At 41.6% G+C, this 20,378-nt stretch overlaps 1 protein-coding gene across 1 annotated transcript in view; it reads right to left on the bottom strand.

The window, feature by feature from the left end:
- Positions 1 to 18,731, bottom strand: part of emilin1b (elastin microfibril interfacer 1b) — a 39,037-nt gene extending 20,306 nt beyond the window's left edge. The window contains exon 1 of the mRNA XM_028575301.1: positions 18,230 to 18,731. Coding sequence (XP_028431102.1) covers positions 18,230 to 18,369 — 140 coding nt within the window. The 5' untranslated portion in view covers positions 18,370 to 18,731. The remainder of the gene's footprint in view (positions 1 to 18,229) is intronic.
- Positions 18,732 to 20,378: the final 1,647 nt, after the last annotated feature.

Raw genomic sequence — 20,378 nt, 5'->3', positions numbered from 1 at the left:
TGCCTGTCTGTCTGCCTGTCTGTCTGATTGAAACTAGCATCAGATGAAACCCAGTCTGCCCGTCTGTCTGCCTGTCTGTCCGTCTGTCTGTTTGAAACTACCATCAGATGAAACCCTGTCTGCCTGTCTGTCTGTCTATCTGTCTGTCTGTTTGAAACTACCATCAGATGAAACCCTGTCTGCCTGTCTGTCTCTCTGTCTGTCTATCTGCCTGTCTGTCTGCCTGTCTGTCTGATTTAAACTAGCATCAAATGAAACCCTGTCTGCCTGTCTGTATGCCTGTCTGTTTGTCTGTCTGTCTGTCTGCCTGTCTGTCTGATTTAAACTAGCATCAAATGAAACCCTGTCTGCCTGTCTGTATGCCTGTCTGTCTGTCTGTCTGTTTGAAACTACCATCAGATGAAACCCTGTCAGTCTGTCTGCCTGTCTGTCTGATTGAAACTAGCATCAGATGAAACCCAGTCTGCCCGTCTGTCTGCCTGTCTGTCCGTCTGTCTGTTTGAAACTACCATCAGATGAAACCCTGTCTGCCTGTCTGTCCGTCTGTCTGTCTGTTTGAAACTACCATCAGATGAAACCCTGTCTGCCTGTCTGTATGCCTGTCTGTCTGTCTGCCTGTCTGTCTGCCTGTCTGTTTGATTGAAACTACCATCAGATGAAACCCTGTCTGCCTGTCTGTCTGTCTATCTGTCTGTCTGTTTGAAACTACCATCAGATGAAACCCTGTCTGCCTGTCTGTCTCTCTGTCTGTCTGTCTGCCTGTCTGTCTGCCTGTCTGTCTGACTGAAACTAGCATCAGATGAAACCCAGTCTGCCTGTCTGTATGCCTGTCTGTTTGTCTGTCTGTCTGTCTGCCTGTCTGTCTGATTTAAACTAGCATCAAATGAAACCCTGTCTGCCTGTCTGTCTGCCTGTCTGTCTGTCTGTCTGTTTGAAACTACCATCAGATGAAACCCTGTCAGTCTGTCTGCCTGTCTGTCTGATTGAAACTAGCATCAGATGAAACCCAGTCTGCCCGTCTGTCTGCCTGTCTGTCCGTCTGTCTGTTTGAAACTACCATCAGATGAAACCCTGTCTGCCTGTCTGTCCGTCTGTCTGTCTGTTTGAAACTACCATCAGATGAAACCCTGTCTGCCTGTCTGTATGCCTGTCTGTCTGTCTGCCTGTCTGTCTGCCTGTCTGTTTGATTGAAACTACCATCAGATGAAACCCTGTCTGCCTGTCTGTCTGTCTATCTGTCTGTCTGTTTGAAACTACCATCAGATGAAACCCTGTCTGCCTGTCTGTATGCCTGTCTGTCTGTCTGCCTGTCTGTTTGATTGAAACTACCATCAGATGAAACCCTGTCTGCCTGTCTGATTGAAACGGACTCCAAACAGCTGCAGATATAAAACTTATTGATGTAATCTATCAACATATTTTAATACAGCTGTCAGAATGAAGTGGATAATAATGAATTAACGACACAGCAACACTTTATAATAACGTTATAATAAGGGAACAATGAAATCATGCATTATCATGACTTCATGTTCTAGTGGATGAACTGTCAGTCATGTAGAAGGATTGTTTGGGGGGTTAGGGTTATGACTTAATGCAGGAACAATACCTTAATGCATGAATTAAGGTATTTCAATCATCCTAGTTTCTGATGTATTAATGCTGTTCATGTCTTCTTCGTTGGTACATCTGTAGGTAAAGTAGCAAGCTAAAGAAACTGAACTGTAGTGTTGTAATCATGATTAACTAAACATTACGTCTTCATTACTTCATCATGTTTGTGCCCCTTCAAATAAAGTGCTGTTCTGATCTTTAATAAATAAGATATGATTAATGGGGGCATATGCAGCCATCAGGGGTACCCCACTTCTCAGCCTCCCTGGTAAAGTCTACTCCAAGGTGCTGGAAAGGAGGGTTCAGCCGATAGTCAAACCTCAGGTTGAAGAGGAACAATGTGGATTCGGTCCTGGTTGTGGAACAACGGACCAGCTCTTCACTCTCTCAAGGATCCTGGAGGGAGCCTGGCAGTATGCCCATCAGGTCAAAGTCAAAGTCAAGTTTATTTCATCCATAAAAATGGAAAAATTACAGTGCTCACACCCGCCTCATACAATACAATAAATACAATGTAATACAATACAATACATAAATACAATACAAAATTTATAAAAATGTACGTTTAAAGTGTGTGTTGTGCTTTCTGATAGCCTGAGGTATAAAAGAGAGAGAATACCACTTAGTTGGTGTCCCGGGAGGCCTTAGCCTACCACTACGTTCCATAACTCTACCAATCAGATTATCATGAAGAGGGTGACCCGGTTCCCTCGTTATTTTCTGTGTCATTTTTGCCAGACGGTCATCATATACTTGATCCACTCTATTTAACTCTCCTACCATTTTTCCAGCCCTTTTAGTCACTCTATCAATCCTGGCCTTCTCAGTTATCCCAGCATTCCCCCCCCAACCCACCACACAGTAGCTCCAAACACTACATACCACTGACATAAAAACATTCTCACCACATCTGTATTCACCTTAAAGGACTGCAACTTCCTCATACAGTATACCCGTGGACTTAATTTTTTCATCAGTAAGTCAACATGATCTGACCATGTTAGCCTATCATTAAAAACAATGCCCAAATACTTGTATGTGTTCACTCTTTCTATTACTGACCCTTTAATTTCCACTGCCTCAGGTGTCATCTTATTTCTCCTGTAATCAATTACTAATTCATTAGTTTTCTTAACATTGAGTTCTAGGAAATGAGTATCACAAAAATCAACAAAAGCTTTTATCTCGTTTTGATAGTGACTATAGTCATCATTTTCAATTAACCCAATGAATGCTTTGTTGTCAGCAAATTTAACAACTTGACAGCTTGCCTGCTGTGGACGGTAGTCTGCAGTGTAGATGTTAAAAAGAAAGGGTGATAAAACAGTTCCCTGAGGTGAACCTGTTTGTCATGATCTTGTCTGACTTAACTCTTGAGTTTAGCTTAACAAATTGAGACCTGTTCTCTAAGAAATTTAGAATGATAGAAATAAATACACCTGGAACCTTCATCATTAAAAGCTTATTTACAATGATGTCTGGTTGTATTGTATTGAATGCTGAGCTAAAATCATAATACAGAATTCTCACACACCATCCCCCTGCATCCAGGTGAGCATAGACACTGTCCAATTTACAGACAATAGCATCCTCTGCCACTCTCCCTTTCTGATAAGCTAATTGGCAGGGGTCAAGATAATGCTATACATGAGGCTTCAGACTATTCCACCCAATTCTCTCACATACCTTCATAGCTATGGAGGTCAGCGCCACTGTCTTAGATCATTCATACACTCAACAGTTTTCTTTTTAGGTATTGGTATAATGCAAGATTCTTTCCATAAATCCGGTAACACAGTTTATAATTAAAGATACTTGAAAAAATGCTTGCTAATTGAAAAGCACAGCTTTTTAATACTTTTGGAGATAGTCCATCTGGACCAGCTGCTTTGGTAGCTTTCAGCCTCATAAACATACCATATACCTCCTGATTGTTTGTTTGCAGGCTATAGTTATCATCCTCTGTGCTGCCAATCATATCCTTGAGTCTTTGTCTTTCATTGAAAAAGTCTATTTCATCAAATTTATTATAGAAGTGATTTAGATTATTAGCATATTCCCTTGTGCCATTTAACTGGGATCTATTTACCTTCCCATTCCTCTGCATATCCACTCATTAACCGCATTCTTTCCCAGACTTTCTTAATATAATTTTCTTTAAAATAATTTTCTATTTTGCATTTATACCAATATTTCTCTTTATTTATTTCCCTTTTAAGTTCTTTATGGATCTTTTTCAGTGTATTCTTGTCTCCCCTAGCAAAGGATTTCCTTTCGTCATTAATTAACCTTTTAATTTCAGCATTCATCCATGGTTTACAATTTGCATATATATAACCCTTTTTTCCTGTACAACCATATCATTGCAAAATTGCACAGACAGATTCAGTAAATTCATTTATATCCTTGGCACTATTTTCAAAAACCGCCCAGTCTGTATTTTCAAACAAATCTTTCAGTCTCTCCATCGCGTCTTTTGTCATCTTTTTCACCATGATCGTTTCCTTTTTGTGCCTCTTTACGAGTGGGATATATTTGGGACAGAGCAGAATCTGATTATGGTCCGCCTTGCCCAAACTTGGCAAACTTCTGGATATATACGCATCCTTAACCTTAGTGTAACAATGGTCGAGGACTGTTTCCCCCCTTGTGTTACACTTGACATGTTGGTAGTAGTGTGACCCACTTGTCTTAATGCAGCAATGGTTAAAATCCCCAGTTATCATGACAAACGCGTCTGGCGACGCAGACTCGATCCTGTACACTGCTGCTTGTATCTCCTCGGCCGCCTCCTTAGACACATTTCTATGTGGCACATAAACTGCCATCACAACCACATGTGAAAATTCACGAGGGATATAATATGGGCGAACACTGACAGTCATTATTTCAGAGTTTGAGGTACAAGTATGTGTCTTAATGGACATATTATTTGGGTGACAATATTCCTCATTTACATACACCATAAGTCCGCCGCCTCCTTTCTTCCCCGAATCTGCCGTTCTGTCCCCTCGAAGAGCTTTAAATCCATCCACCGCCTCTAGTTCATCAGTGTGATTTCTGTTGATCCAAGTTTCGGTAAGAACATCAAACTTATTGATCTATATTCATGGAGAAACAGGGCATTGGCTCTCAGTTCGTCCATTTTGTTCCCAATCGACTGCACATTTCCCATGATCATAGACGGAATGTAGGGCCAAAATCTCCGTGATTTAAGTCTCTTTAAAACTCCGCCAGATTTACCTCTCTTCCGTCTTATTATCTCTTTTGGAAATTCTTGAAAATCCACCACGGTAGCCAGTGCCCCACTCCGCCATTGTTCCAGGCCAGCTCCAATCCCTTTCAATACAGCAAACAAGTAACAAACTCTCACGGCATAACACCCTTGATTGTCCAAAGACTGCAGGAGGAATGTGCAAAACAGCAACAACCAGCACTTCTTGACGTCCATCGCAGATAAAAAAAGTCTAAAAATATAAAATAAATCTAAAATAGATGGGGGTAGCGTGGTCTGCCACAGGAGCAGCGACCGGAACAAAGTCTACATGTGCTTTGTGGATCTGGAGAAGGCGTATGACCAGGTTCCCCTGGAGATACTGTGGGAGGTGCTGCGGGAGTATGGGGTGAGGGGGTCCCTTCTCAGGGCCATCCAATCTCTGACCAAAGCTAGAGCTGCGTCCAGGTTCTCGGCAGTAAGTCGCACTCGTATCAGGTGAGGGTTGGCCTCCGCCAGGGCTGCACTTTGTCACCAATCCTGACCCAGGACTATGTGGAGAGATTATATCTCCACTCAGACTGCAGGTAAAGGTCTCAGACTGTATGTAAAGGTCTCAGACTGTAGGTAAAGGTCTCAGACTGTATGTAAAGGTCTCAGACTGTAGGTAAAGGTCTCAGACTGTAGATAAAGGTCTCAGACTGTATGTAAAGGTCTCAGACTGTATGTAAAGGTCTCAGACTGTAGGTAAAGGTCTCAGACTGTATGTAAAGGTCTCAGACTGTAGGTAAAGGTCTCAGACTGTAGATAAAGGTCTCAGACTGTATGTAAAGGTCTCAGACTGTATGTAAAGGTCTCAGACTGCAGGTAAAGGTCTCAGACTGTAGGTAAAGGTCTCAGACTGTATGTAAAGGTCTCAGACTGCAGATAAAGGTCTCAGACTGTATGTAAATGTCTCAGACTGTATGTAAAGGTCTCAGACTGTACGTAAAGGTCTCAGACTGTATGTAAAGGTCTCAGACTGCAGGTAAAAGTCTCAGACTGTAGGTAAAGGTCTCAGACTGTAGGTAAAGGTCTCAGACTGTATGTAAAGGTCTCAGACTGTAGGTAAAGGTCTCAGACTGTATGTAAAGGTCTCAGACTGTATGTAAACGTCTCAGACTGTATGTAAAGGTCTCAGACTGTAGGTAAAGGTCTCAGACTGTAGGTAAAGGTCTCAGACTGTAGGTAAAGGTCTCAGACTGTAGGTAAAGGTCTCAGACTGTATGTAAAGGTCTCAGACTGTAGGTAAAGGTCTCAGACTGTATGTAAAGGTCTCAGACTGCAGATAAAGGTCTCAGACTGTATGTAAATGTCTCAGACTGTATGTAAAGGTCTCAGACTGTACGTAAAGGTCTCAGACTGTAGGTAAAGGTCTCAGACTGTATGTAAAGGTCTCAGACTGTATGTAAAGGTCTCAGACTGTAGGTAAAGGTCTCAGACTGTATGTAAAGGTCTCAGACTGTAGGTAAAGGTCTCAGACTGTAGGTAAAGGTCTCAGACTGTATGTAAAGGTCTCAGACTGTATGTAAAGGTCTCAGACTGTAGGTAAAGGTCTCAGACTGTATGTAAAGGTCTCAGACTGTAGGTAAAGGTCTCAGACTGTAGGTAAAGGTCTCAGACTGTATGTAAAGGTCTCAGACTGTATGTAAAGGTCTCAGACTGTAGGTAAAGGTCTCAGACTGTATGTAAAGGTCTCAGACTGTATGTAAAGGTCTCAGACTGTAGGTAAAGGTCTCAGACTGTATGTAAAGGTCTCAGACTGTATGTAAAGGTCTCAGACTGTATGTAAAGGTCTCAGACTGTATGTAAAGGTCTCAGACTGTATGTAAAGGTCTCAGACTGTAGGTAAAGGTCTCAGACTGTAGGTAAAGGTCTCAGACTGTAGGTAAAGGTCTCAGACTGTATGTAAAGGTCTCAGTCTGTATGTAAAGGTCTCAGACTGCAGGTCTTCACAGTTCAGTTCTTAAAAAGTGTGTCTGTGTGTGTGTGTGTGTGTGTGTGTGTGTGTGTGTGTGTGTGTGTGTGTGTGTGTGTGTGTCTGCAGGTGCCCGGCAAACTCTGATGGATTTACACCAACATCAACAACAACAACACTGGACCGGACTGAGACTTCAGGGGAAACTTGCATGTCCTACTTCTGCTGATCACTCTGTCTCTCACTCATTCCTCAAGAACACTGCACTCAATGAGGACATTCTCACATTCACAGTAAAAGCCAGATTACCAGTTCTCCCTACCAGACTCAACCTCTCTATCTGGTTTCCCACAACTCAGGTCCCTCATTGCTTGCATCACAACTCAGAACATATCACTGAAACTCTGTCTCACATCCTAAATGGCTGCCATGCCTACAAAGGAATGTACATAGCACGTCATGACAGAATAGTAGACCTCGTAGTGAAAGACATATCAAACCATTTCCCTCTCTCAGTAAGAATGTACAAACATTCTCAGGTAAAACCATCCATGTTCCCCCACTGCAGTAGTAATCCTAGCATTCTCTTACACCTGGTGGTCAATACACCAGCTGTAGTTATTATCAATGAGGAGTCCAGGGAGGTGCATATTTTAGAGGTATGCTGCTACTTATATCCTTAAGAACTGAGTATTGTGCTACCTATACCCTCGAGAAGTGAGTTTGGTGCTACTTATATCCTTAAAGTCATGGTTCGGAGTAATTTACCCTAGAGTCCTTTGCACCATGACCTCGAGCCAAACACCCCCCCAGAAGCTTTTTTCAGCTGGGTCTAGCATTGGGAGAGTTAGCGTAGCAGCGTTATCAGCTGAATAGCTTAGCGCAGGGGCTAATGGACCACGTTTGTATCTCGTAAATGACCCCACTAATAATGCCCAAAATGATACCAAACGTCTACAGTAGTACATATAGGTTATGTACTCATAAAATGATGGATTGGAAAGTTTGTAAGTACACCAGAAGTTTATGTAAATAACACTTGCCTGCTGCCTTCTGCTCTCAGCTGCTACCTAATGGGCAGTAAGACGAGTGCTTAGGGCCGTCTACAAATTACAACACCGAAAAAAAAAATATTTATTAATTTAACTTTTTTTTAAAGTAAGTGCTGTAGTATAACTAGCAGGGGACAAGTAATAACTGAGGTAAGCTTGGAGTCATTACCTTATTTAATCATTACATTAATAAATATTTTTGTTGTATTTCTTTTCAGTGTAGTAATTTGTAGACGGCCCTAAGCACTCGTCTAACTGCAGGTAGCAGCAGCAGCAACAGAGAGCAGAAGCCAAAAGGCAAGTGTTCATAAACTTCTGATGTACTTACAAACTTTCCAATCCATCGTTTTATGAGTACATAACCTATTTGTACTAGTGTAGAAGTTTGGTATCATTTCGGGCATTATTAGTGGGGTCATTTACGAGATACAAACGTGGGTCCATTAGCCCCTGCGCTAAGCTATTCAGCTGATAACGCTGCTACGCTAACTCTCCCAATGCTAGACCCAGCTGAAAAAAGCTTCTGGGGGGGGTGTTTGGCTCGAGGTCATGGTGCAAAGGACTCTAGGGTAAATTACTCCAAACCATCACTTTAAGAACTGAGTATTGTGCTACCTATACCCTCGAGAAGTGAGTTTTGTGCTTGTAAGTGATATTGTGAAAATATGCTGCATGCCACTGGTCCATGAGTTTGTCTTGTATTGTACTGCATCTGTAATATTTGTGTCCTTGTACTATTTTTCTTTATGTGGACATAAATGTGTGTGTGGTGTGTGTGCGTGTGTGTGTGTGTGTGTGTGTGTGTGTGTGTGTGTGTGTGTGTGTGTGTGTGTGTGTGTGTGTGTGTGCGTGCGTGTGTGTGTGTGTGGTGTGTGTGTGTGTGTGTGTGTGTGTGTGTGTGTGTGTGTGTGTGTGTGTGTGTGTGTGTGTGTGTGTTCAGTGCATGGTGCTGATGACATCACTGTGTAGCAGTGATTGATGATGATTATGATGAATGTGTGTCTGTGTCATCCATGTTGTTCAGCAGTAGACAGACTGAGTCTCTTTGTGTTACATTTTGTTTTATTGATTTATTGTTTCTGGAATCCAGAACAACACGCAGGAATGTAACAAACAGACAAAGTTTAACATAGAGCAGAGCCACCGTCTCCATCTTAAACTGAACAGCTTATATAGAAACATGGCCTTCATAAATCCATTATTAACGTTTTCATGTTAAGACAGAGCGAGTTGAGTTCATCTACATGTTATGATATAATGTTATAATGACCATAAGTTCATCTGTCCTATCTACATGTTATAATATAATGTTATAATGACCATGAGTTTATCTGTCCTATCTACATGTTATGATATAATGTTATAATGACCATGAGTTCATCTGTCCTATCTACATGTTATAATATAATGTTATAATGACCATGAGTTCATCTGTCCTATCTACATGTTATAATATAATGTTATAATGACCATGAGTTCATCTGTCCTATCTACATGTTATGATATAATGTTATAATGACCATAAGTTCATCTCTTCTCCTCTCTTCAAACAACCAAACACACGCTTCCTCTTCTCATTTACAACCATGACCTCGGGAAAATCTTTTTCTTGTTCACTTTATCAAATCTTTAATTTAATAATTTTTTATCACTAAACTACCGGTAACGTTACCACTCAAGACACTAACTGTTTACGACTCACAGCGGGAGAGGACGCACTCCCGGCCGTGCGCACCAATCATGCTCCGGGGACCAACCACAGGACAGGCTGATCACCAATCAGGCTCCAGGGATCCCCCACAGGACAGGCTGATCACCAATCAGGCTCCAGGGATCCCAGGCAGGACAGGGATCACCCCCAGGGATCCCCCACAGGACAGGCTGATCACCAATCAGGCTCCAGGGATCCCCAACAGGACAGGCTGATCACCAATCAGGCTCCAGGGATCCCCCACAGGACAGGCTGATCACCAATCAGGCTCCAGGGATCCCCAACAGGACAGGCTGATCACCAATCAGGCTCCAGGGATCCCCCAAAGGACAGGCAGATCACCAATCAGGCTCCAGGGATCCCCCAGAGGACAGGCTGATCACCAATCAGGCTCCAGGGATCCCCCACAGGACAGGCTGATCACCAATCAGGCTCCAGGGATCCCCCACAGGACAGGCTGGCAATCAGGCTCCAGGGATCCCCCACAGGACAGGCTGATCACCAATCAGGCTCCAGGGATCCCCCAGAACAGGGACCAATCAGGCCCAGGGAGGACAGGCAGATCACCAATCAGGCTCCAGGGATCCCCCAGAGGACAGGCTGATCACCAATCAGGCCAGGGATCAGGATGGGCTGATCACCAATCATGCTCCAGGGATCCCCCACAGGACAGGCTGATCACCAATCAGGCTCCAGGGATCCCCCACAGGACAGGCTGATCACCAATCAGGCTCCAGGGATCCCCCACAGGACAGGCTGATCACCAATCAGGCTCCAGGGATCCCCCACAGGACAGGCTGATCAAACTAAATATCCCATAATATCTGAAGACATCCACCCCTCCTCCCTCCCTGACTCCCAGGATGATTACAACAGATGAACAGATGAGGACATCTCCCTCCACCCTGATTCTCAGCCCTGTGCTGTCCATCTCCATCTCGGGCGGGGCCATACACCAATATGATATCAACATTGACATATGAGGCCTACATTTTGGATATAGTAATAGCATGCTATAGCCTGTTGTCTTTTCCTGGTTTTAAAGGCTGCATTACAGTAAAGTGATACTAGCTGTTCTATTACTTATAGAACTATTACTTATACTCATTAACCACCTTAGCCATTATATCCACATTACTGGTGATATTTATCTTGAAAGCACCACAGTCAACCCAACAATATCGCCACAATATGGAAATAGATTTAGTCAAACATGTAGTGAAATTAGGTTTCTCCATAAGTTCTCCATCACTAAGACAGCAGCTCTCTTTCCTCCGCAGGCCAAAGACTTTAAACATGGACTTTCTCTCTGTAGCTGTGACCTCTGACCCCCAGCAGGCAGTGTAAAGATGAACTCTGCAGGGCTTAAATTATAATATAATATCTGAAACTCTGCAGGTCGATCAGAGGAAACACTGCTGAGAGACACAGATTATCTTTACAAATATTATAAACCTGGAAACACACTTATTTGGAAAAAACAAAAGTAAAATAGTGTCATAGTGATGACCTCACTTCCTGTCTCTCCTCTCACCAGCTTCTGTAACTCAATACATTCTGTCATCAGTCTTTATGGAAGTATATCATCAGGATTATGAGAGCCAATCAGAGAGCAGGATTCTGTGATGATAACGCAGAAAAACATCTGAATATTTTTGCTGATGCTTTAACATTTTTCTAACAGATTTTTAATCTTTAAACTGCAGAGAAATAAAACTTCAGCCTTCTACACACACACACACACAGACACACACACACACACACAGAAACACACAGACGCACACACACACAGAAACACACACACACACAGAAACACACAGACACACAGACACACACTCACACACACACACACACACAGAAACATACAGACACACACACACACACACACACACACACACAGAAACATACAGACACACACACACACACAAACATACAGACACACACACACAGAAACTCACAGACACACGCACACACAGACACAAAGAAACACTCAAACACACAGACATACACACACATACACACACACACACACACACACACACACACACACAGACACACACACACACACAAACACACACACACAGTGATGTCACTCTCTCTACAGGAAATGAGTCATCGGGCGTTTGTTTCAATTTTCTGCTGCTGACATCACAGCTGCTTCAGAGCCAAACAGAGAGAGTCTGTGTGTGTGTGTGTGTGTGTGTGTGTGTGTGTGTGTGTGTGTGTGTGTGTGTGTGTGTCTCTGTTTGTGTGTGTGTGTGTCTGTGTGTGTGTGTGTGTTTTGATTATCTCGTGTGTGGGTGATGCTGAACAGTCCCAGTGTCTCATGTTACATTTTCTTTTGCTAACAAACATCAGTTAACGCTGGAACCACAACTCTTCCTCCAGTAAACAGTTTATCTCACCTCCACATCTCACCCAAACCACCTCAACTCTTCCCACATCAGAATAAATCAGTGACAACCCCTCTCACTGAGAAACAAACACCATCACTCAGACCCCCCGAGCTCTCTGAGGATACTATCACAGCAACAAACTGCACTTTTAAAAGCAAATATCAGAAATCAGACATATTAAAATGTTGCAAAATGTTGAACCCTGGAGCCTTTGGTCTGATAGTCTGGTTGGTTTGGTTTACTTTCTCTTTTCCTCTTTACCCTCCTCCACAGCACTGCGGAGGAAGGTCTGACTAGTCCACACAGCATTCCTGGATGGGAGAACAACGTGCTCTGGTTTATTGGCATTTCTTTAAACCAATCACAATCATTGTGGGCGGGGCTAAGCTCCGGATGGAGCCACGGTGCCTCTGCTAAATACTCTCAGGAAGGAAGTAGGAATAAAATAATCTGTTTTATTCCTACTTATGGAATAAAATAGATAATTAGGGGGAAATAAAATCTAGATTGGGGACAGGGAAATTTACTGTTTGGTAGGTCATGGTGTTTTAGCTGGTTTTTTGATGTGTAGTTTTATTTTTTATTGTTTTAACCTTAGGACTGTATGTGTTTGCATGTGTTGTATGTCCTGTTCTCTTACATCAGGGACCATGTTGGAAAAAAGTGTTTCTCGCTTTTACATGTTATCCCTTGGATCCCATTGTTGTCTTTCTATATCCATAAATAAACCAAACCAAACCAAAATCAGGAAGGAACTTGTTTTGGTGGAACATGTGGACGTTCATAAGTAGTTTTAGTCATGCAACATAAAACTGAGATTGGACAGATAGTCTAGTTAGCTGTCTGGATTTACCCTGCAGAGATCTGAGGAGCAGTTAACCATAGTCCTCACAAATCCACCGGAGGTTAGAACGCCAACACACAGAATGAGGAAGGGGACGGATATCCGGACTAAATGAGGGCCATCCGGCAGATTTTCCAGCAGCACAGAGCAATCCCGGAAGTGGTACGTCGAGGATATAGACTACATATAAGCAGTGACATGCGGTGATGTCAGTAAGAGGCTACGCACTGATTTATGAAAGCCAGATTACCTAATTTATTGTTTAGGCTAATACGTCAAAACAGTAAACGTTAAACACACGCAAGGTCGATATCAAGAAATTTCCAATCAGGATGACATATTGTGTACTACTCTCACAGTCTCTCTCTCTCTCTCTCTCTCTCTCTCTCTCGCGCACACACACACACACACACGCTCCCATGTACACACACACACACACACGCATGAACACAATGCAACCATCTTTTTCCTTAATTATTGCACAGCGGCCAATTATGTTTGTCAGTCAGCAACAATGAAAACACACTGCTCAATTGAATATGAAAGCAAATGCAGTTGGCATTAATTCAACCACACTTATCATTTCAATATTAAGCCCCAAATAGTTTCTGACTCACCAATCGGTAGATTATTTGTACATAAAATCCATCCGCTGCTCTTTCTTCGTGAAGACGTCGATCCCAGCGTTGGGAAACTCGTCTTTACGGCCTTCAGTTTGCACAGTCTCTGGGCTGAAAGACGTAATTGCCCGGTCCAGTTCCGACTGTATGTTTTGATCCGTTTCAGAGGGGAAAATGTGCAGTCCACCGAGGCTGTAGTGGCTGGTATTGTCAAGACCAGTTGCAGCAATGTTGTTGCTTCAGGAACTGCTGCTTCTAGGTCATGTTCTTTTAAAAAGTCAAGAAGCTGTGTAGGTGATTTGCCCCTTAGTTCTTAGATCACTTTTCAGCCTGACAAAGTCACAGTACCTTGCATACTTTGACAGCATCTCCGCTTTGCTATCATCAAACTAGCACAACATCTCTTCAAACTTTTTCCAATCTACCAGTCCAATGAAGTCGAGATCGGAAAGGTTATCCACAAACCTGTTCTTCATCTGAACATTGACATTGTCCTGAATGCAGTAGTAGATGCTAGCTTATTAAGTTGTGATTGACAGCCCGTCTCACAGTGAACGAGTTCCATCTCATCACATCTTTCCTCAAAGTGTGCTTGAAAACGGTCTAAATCCTGTCGCTCGCTGTCCAACACTTTCATTGTGTCTTTGAGGTGATGATCACAGTATCCCATTGAAGTCCAAACTGTCTGACTCGTTGAAAACAGCAGGCAGGGATAGCAGTACAGCCGCTGACTGTTAGCACAGCCACATAGCCAATCTTTTCTTCCATACCAGTCTGTTTGAAACGATCGGACACTTTGTTGTCCCTTTTGCTGCAGTGATCCATCTAAGGCTGGCGTAGACCTCACTCTTACTATTAACTCCTTTTTTGAATTAAAATCGAGCTTGAAGAAATTCCTCAACTCTGTGACATCAGCAGACACCGCTTCTGTCATTTGAATTTGGTGGGGATTACGCTTACAATGTAGCTGGGGTAATGACGTTACCTGCGCAAATGTCCAGTAATATCTTGATTTTAATTGGTCCATGTTTGATATGTAACGGAGATGATTTCTGGCATAACATATTTACGTGCAAAGGCACAGCAGAGTTGTGCTTTTTGCCGTACATGTTAAAGAATACAGGATCGCAGGGCGCACACGCAACATCGCTGTTTTGCTTGTCGTCCGCAGTGAATGGACAATAAAAGCACTGCTTATTCTATCAGTTTTTTTTGTATTTGATTATGCTACAAGTTTATTGAATACAATTATTTAATAAACATTTTTATGTTCGAAATTTTGGCAGATTAGGCAGTGCCTAGCTTGTCTACCCAGACTGCAGGTCTCTGCATATAGGTTGGTTTTAACTGAACCCTGGAGCGCCTGGTCTGATAGTCTGGAGGGTTTGGTCTGATAGTCTGGAGGGTTTGGTCTGATAGTCTGGAGGGTTTGGTCTGATAGTCCGGAGAGTTTGGTCAGGTAGTCTGGTTGGTTTGGTCTGATAGTCTGGAGAGTTTGGTCTGATAGTCTGGTTGGTTTGGTCTGATAGTCTGGAGAGTTTGGTCTGATAGTCTGGTTGGTTTGGTCTGATAGTCTGGAGGGTTTAGTCTGATAGTCTGGAGGGTTTGGTCTGATAGTCTGGAGGGTTTGGTCTGATAGTCTGGAGAGTTTGGTCTGGTAGTCTGGTTGATTTGGTCTGATAGTCTGGAGAGTTTGGTCTGATAGTGTGGTTGGTTTGGTCTGATAGTCTGGAGAGTTTGGTCTGATAGTCTGATTGGTTTGGTCTGATAGTCTGGAGACTTTGGTCTCATAGTCTGGAGAGTTTGGTCTGATAGTCTGGAGCGTTTGGTCCGATAGTCTGGTTGGTTTGGTCTGATAATCTGGAGCGTTTGGTCCAATAGTCTGGTTGGTTTGGTCTGATAGTCTGGTTGGTTTGGTCTGATAGTCTGGTTGGTTTGGTCTGATAGTCTGGAGAGTTTGGTCTGATAGTCTGGTTGGTTTGGTCCGATAGTCTGGTTGGTTTGGTCTGATAGTCTGGAGAGTTTGGTCTGATAGTCTGGTTGGTTTGGTCTGATAGTCTGGTTGGTTTGGTCTGATAGTCTGGTTGGTTTGGTCCGATAGTCTGGTTGGTTTGGTCTGATAGTCTGGAGAGTTTGGTCTGATAGTCTGGAGAGTTTGGTCTGATAGTCTGGAGAGTTGGGTCTGATAGTCTGGAGAGTTTGGTCTGATAGTCTGGTTGGTTTGGGGCGGTGTGAAAGCTCGTTGAACTCTGGTCCGACTGTCTCTGGTCTCTAGAGTTCAGTTCACTTCAGGGGAGAATGATCCAATACAGGAGTACCAAAAACATCATCTACTAGCTGCAGTTTCAACCTTCACACAGTTTACAGACTTCTATCTGATTTAAGGGATAACTTTCAGATCCATAATCTGTTCTCAGCACACATTGCTGGTCGTCTGTGTGACATCATCAGTCTGTGTGCTGTGTGACATCATCATCTCTCTCTCTTTCACACGCTGTCTGTTAGCTGCCTTCTCCAATATTAGAAAAACTAAAGCAGAGCCAGAAAATCAGAGACTTTCTTATGAATCTGCAGTTGCTGCATATTTTGTGTCGGCCAGTTTTACTCAGATATTCTGTCCAAAAATGACACAATGCTGAAACTTCCCCCCGAATCTCACCGAGTCTACAGGACTACAGCTGTGAAAGAGACTCAAAGAACAATATAACCTCTTTAAAAATCCACAGAACCTTCTGATGGATCCTTAGAAAGTAAACATTTCACACAAGATATTGAGAACATTACACTGTCTGTAACAGTCTCTAACTGCATCAACAAGTTTCCTACAAAGCTACACATTACACTAAATAGCCCACTGCCCCGCCAAAATAAAACACTAATGTCAGTAACACACACACACACACACACTTCCTATCATGCTCTTCTGCATTTTTAATGACACACTGAACACACTGGGAAAATGTTAAAACTGTCAGGATCGCCCATGGAAAAGAAAATGGATAGATAAGGCATTGTCATCTGTAAATGTTATTATTGTGTTGGTGGGATGGGTGGGTGTACAGTCATGGGTGTAGATGGCATACAGGAGTGGGCTTAGCACACAACCCTGTGGGGAGCCAGTGCTAAGCATAAGGGTGGATGAGATGTGGGGCGATTTGTGAGAAAATCATTAATCCAGGCAGGAGGGAAATCCAGGACATCCATCATGGTGTTATGATGGTGTTAAAGGCCAAACTGTAGTGGACGGGGAGCATTCTGATGGACTAAGTCACCTCCAGATCTAATAAGATTATCAATGACCACCTTCACCCTGGACATTACCTACTCAGCCTGCTTCCTCTGGGCGGAGGTACAGGCACTGTTCAAATTACGGGGGGTATTGGGGGAGTCCGACGCCCCTAGATGAGACTTGGACCCTCCCAAATGGGATGAAAATAATAGTTTGGGGGGTATAATACATTTAAAAAAAACTAATACATATAAAAATATATAATAAGATATAATGTTAGTCTATCCAAAATTCTATGGTTCTTTAATATCACTTCACTAGCTGTCCAAACGTACGTACCGGGTACGGGCCAGGCGCTGGTGTGTCAGCGTGGATAAATCTACTTTAATCTCTGCCTATGGTTTTGACTGCCATGTATATTATCATGCGTTGTGCTTTTTGGTAAATGTTATGAGCAGCTCGTCATCATCAGAACTGTCTTAATTTGGTTGATCATAGTGTTTCTCTCGTCCCGAACAACATACAGTGGTGAGTGATTTCTTCACTCCCGAACATACACCACTACAGCAAGGGAAACAATTATTAAAAGATCGTTATGAATTTTAATGTTTGACGTTAATACATGAATCACCGCGATGCATTTCAAAACATTGACGCCAGGGAAGTCACTTACAACCTACTTAAACTTGAAATTTATTTAATTTACAGAGCAACTATGAGTAAGAGAAAAGGGGCAGTGGCAGACATCAGGCATTTTTGCTGGTAAAAGAACCGTAAGTTATAAATAAGACTATATAAAGTCAAAATAGCTGTACCCCCCCGAAGCTCACGGTATAATTCAAACACTGGGCACAGGAGCATAACATCAGAACACTTAACACACATACACACCAATAACATGCCTTTATCATACTACAATAATATTACAATCATACACCATGTGCAATATTTTTCTGTGCAGTCGTTTAGGGTTTTTTACATCTTAAATTATTCTTGTTTTTAGCTATTTATTGTGTATATTGTTTACTATATTTAATACACATACAGTTGTGGCACTCACGATCAGTTGTACGGGTCTCTGTGCAATGACAATAAAGGTTTATTTGATCTTATCTTATCTTATGTGTCTGATTCTGAGACAATCACAAGTTACATCAAAACAGAACGAGACTGAAAGTCTGTTTCTATCCAGATAAGACAAGATAAGAGAATACAAGAAAAGAGTTAAGTTAAAACAAGAGAAGAGAAGAGAATAAACTCTGATTCTTCAGACAGTGCAGAAGAAGAAGAAGAGCTAAACTTTAACCCAGTCAGAGAAACACAAGTCTGCAGTGAGCCCAGTTCCATCAACTCTTCTCTTCAGACTCCTCCACTCTTCATAAAACATTTTTTATCTGCAGAACTGTTCACATAATAACTCACTGATTACAGCTAGAACTGAGTCTAATCCATAGTGGATATAATAATAATAATAATAATAATAATAATAATAATAATAATAATAATAATAATATAAAACAGAGTCTACATGAATCTGTTTCTGTCTGACTTTAAACTTGACACAGTCAACCCAAACATCATCACCCTCCTACCTGTGTCTGCTGGCTGCGCGAGCCCCGTGCGTCCCGTGCGCCCCGTGCGCGTACAGGCTGTAGGAGGGTCGCTGCGGGAACGCGCTCTTGGCGTGTCCGCAGGTCAGGAGCGCCAGCAGCGGCAGTATGCGCGCGGCCATCTCCGGATCAATACACGATCAATAACAGTTATCGATACTGTGTCAGAGGGCGGAAAACACTCTCATCTCCATGGAAACACAGATAACAACACGTTCCTCAGAGTCCCGCCTTCCGGCCGGACCCGAACCCGAACTCTCGGTACTCTAACGGTCCAACCCAATCCTCAGCCTTTAACCCGTGTTAGTCCGCCATAAATCCGGGTTAAATACGGTTTATAATCCAGGTTATCTCCAGGCTAACTCCAGGGTAGGTCCAGGTTAGGTCCGGGTTAAGTCCAGCAGAGTTTGTCCATCAGAACCTTTGAGAAGAAACAAAGAGAAGAAAAAGAAGAAGAAAAGGTTGCGACAGACTGAAGCAGCTGCTCCTCCTCTTCACTAACCCCGCCCCCTCCCGGAGGAGAAACCAGACACGTGCCAGTCCCAAACACCAAGCACACCCAAACACACAGATTTACTATAATATCATATAATATAATATCATATAATATAATCTATATAATATATATATATATCCTAATATATCAAACACCAAGCACACCCAAACACACAGACTTAGTATAATATCATATAATATAATATTATATAATATAATCTATATAATATATATATCCTAATATATCAAACACCAAGCACACCCAAACACGCAGACTTACTATAATATAATATCATATAATATATAATATAATCTATATAATATAATATATAATATGTAATAGATATAATAGAATATAGGATAATTTATATATATATATATATATATATATATATATATCAAACACACAGCTCACGAAACACACAGCCTTACTTTAATATAATATAATATAATATATAAATAAATAATATAATACATATAATATATAATAGATATAATATAATATAGGATCATTTTATATATATATATATATATATATATATATATATATCTATATATATATATATATATATATATATATATATATATATATATATATATAACACCTAGCACACACACACACACAGCTTTACTATAATATATAAGATATTATGCTCCAAACCTGCATCACCCAGCACCGATCCACAGCCTCAACATAATCTATAAATAATACATATATATATATATATATATATATATATATATATATATATATATATATATATATATATATAAACATATACATATAAACACTTGATGAAAAAACTTGGTGAAAAACTTCATGTTGAGAATAAACTTTAAATGAACTTTAAATTGATGAAGAGTGTGACACACTCAGACAGACACACACACACAGAAACACACACACACTGTTCTTATCATCAGAGACTTATGCTATCAGCTGTGTGTGTGTCTGTCTGTGTGTGTGTGTGTGTGTGTGTGTGTGTGTGTGTGTGTGTGTGTGTGTGTGTGTGTGTGTGTGTGTTTGTGATTTCTGTCACTGAACATGTTCACTCAATCACTGATTCATATTATTCAACCTGAAAAACAACTTACACAAACTCTATTACGTTTTTTTCAGTTCAGTTTCAGTCAACATATTCTCATCTCATGTTATAATATCCTACTACCAGGTCAACATGTTCTCATCTCATGTTATAATATCCTACTACCAGCTCAACATATTCTCATCTCATGTTATAATATCCTACTACCAGCTCAACATATTCTCATCTCATGTTATAATATCCTACTACCAGGTCAACATATTCTCATCTCATGTTATAATATCCTACTACCAGGTCAACATGTTCTCATCTCATGTTATAATATCCTACCAAACTACAGCTACTACCAGCTCAACATATTCTCATCTCATGTTATAATATCCTACTACCAGGTCAACATATTCTCATCTCATGTTATTTTATAACTATAGTTTCCAGTGTATTTTCTGAGTGGTTTGAGTGTATTTTCTGGGTGTTTTCTGCGTGTTTTTAGTGTATTTTCTGGGTGTTTTTAGTGTATTTTCTGCGTGTTTTTAGAGTATTGTGTGAGTGTTTCCAGTATATTTTCTGTGTATTTTCGGAGTGTTTGC

The sequence above is a fragment of the Perca flavescens genome, chromosome 1 (assembly GCF_004354835.1).
Source record: "Perca flavescens isolate YP-PL-M2 chromosome 1, PFLA_1.0, whole genome shotgun sequence".
Classification (NCBI taxonomy): domain Eukaryota; kingdom Metazoa; phylum Chordata; class Actinopteri; order Perciformes; family Percidae; genus Perca; species Perca flavescens.
This window is presented reverse-complemented; position numbering and strand designations above follow the sequence as displayed.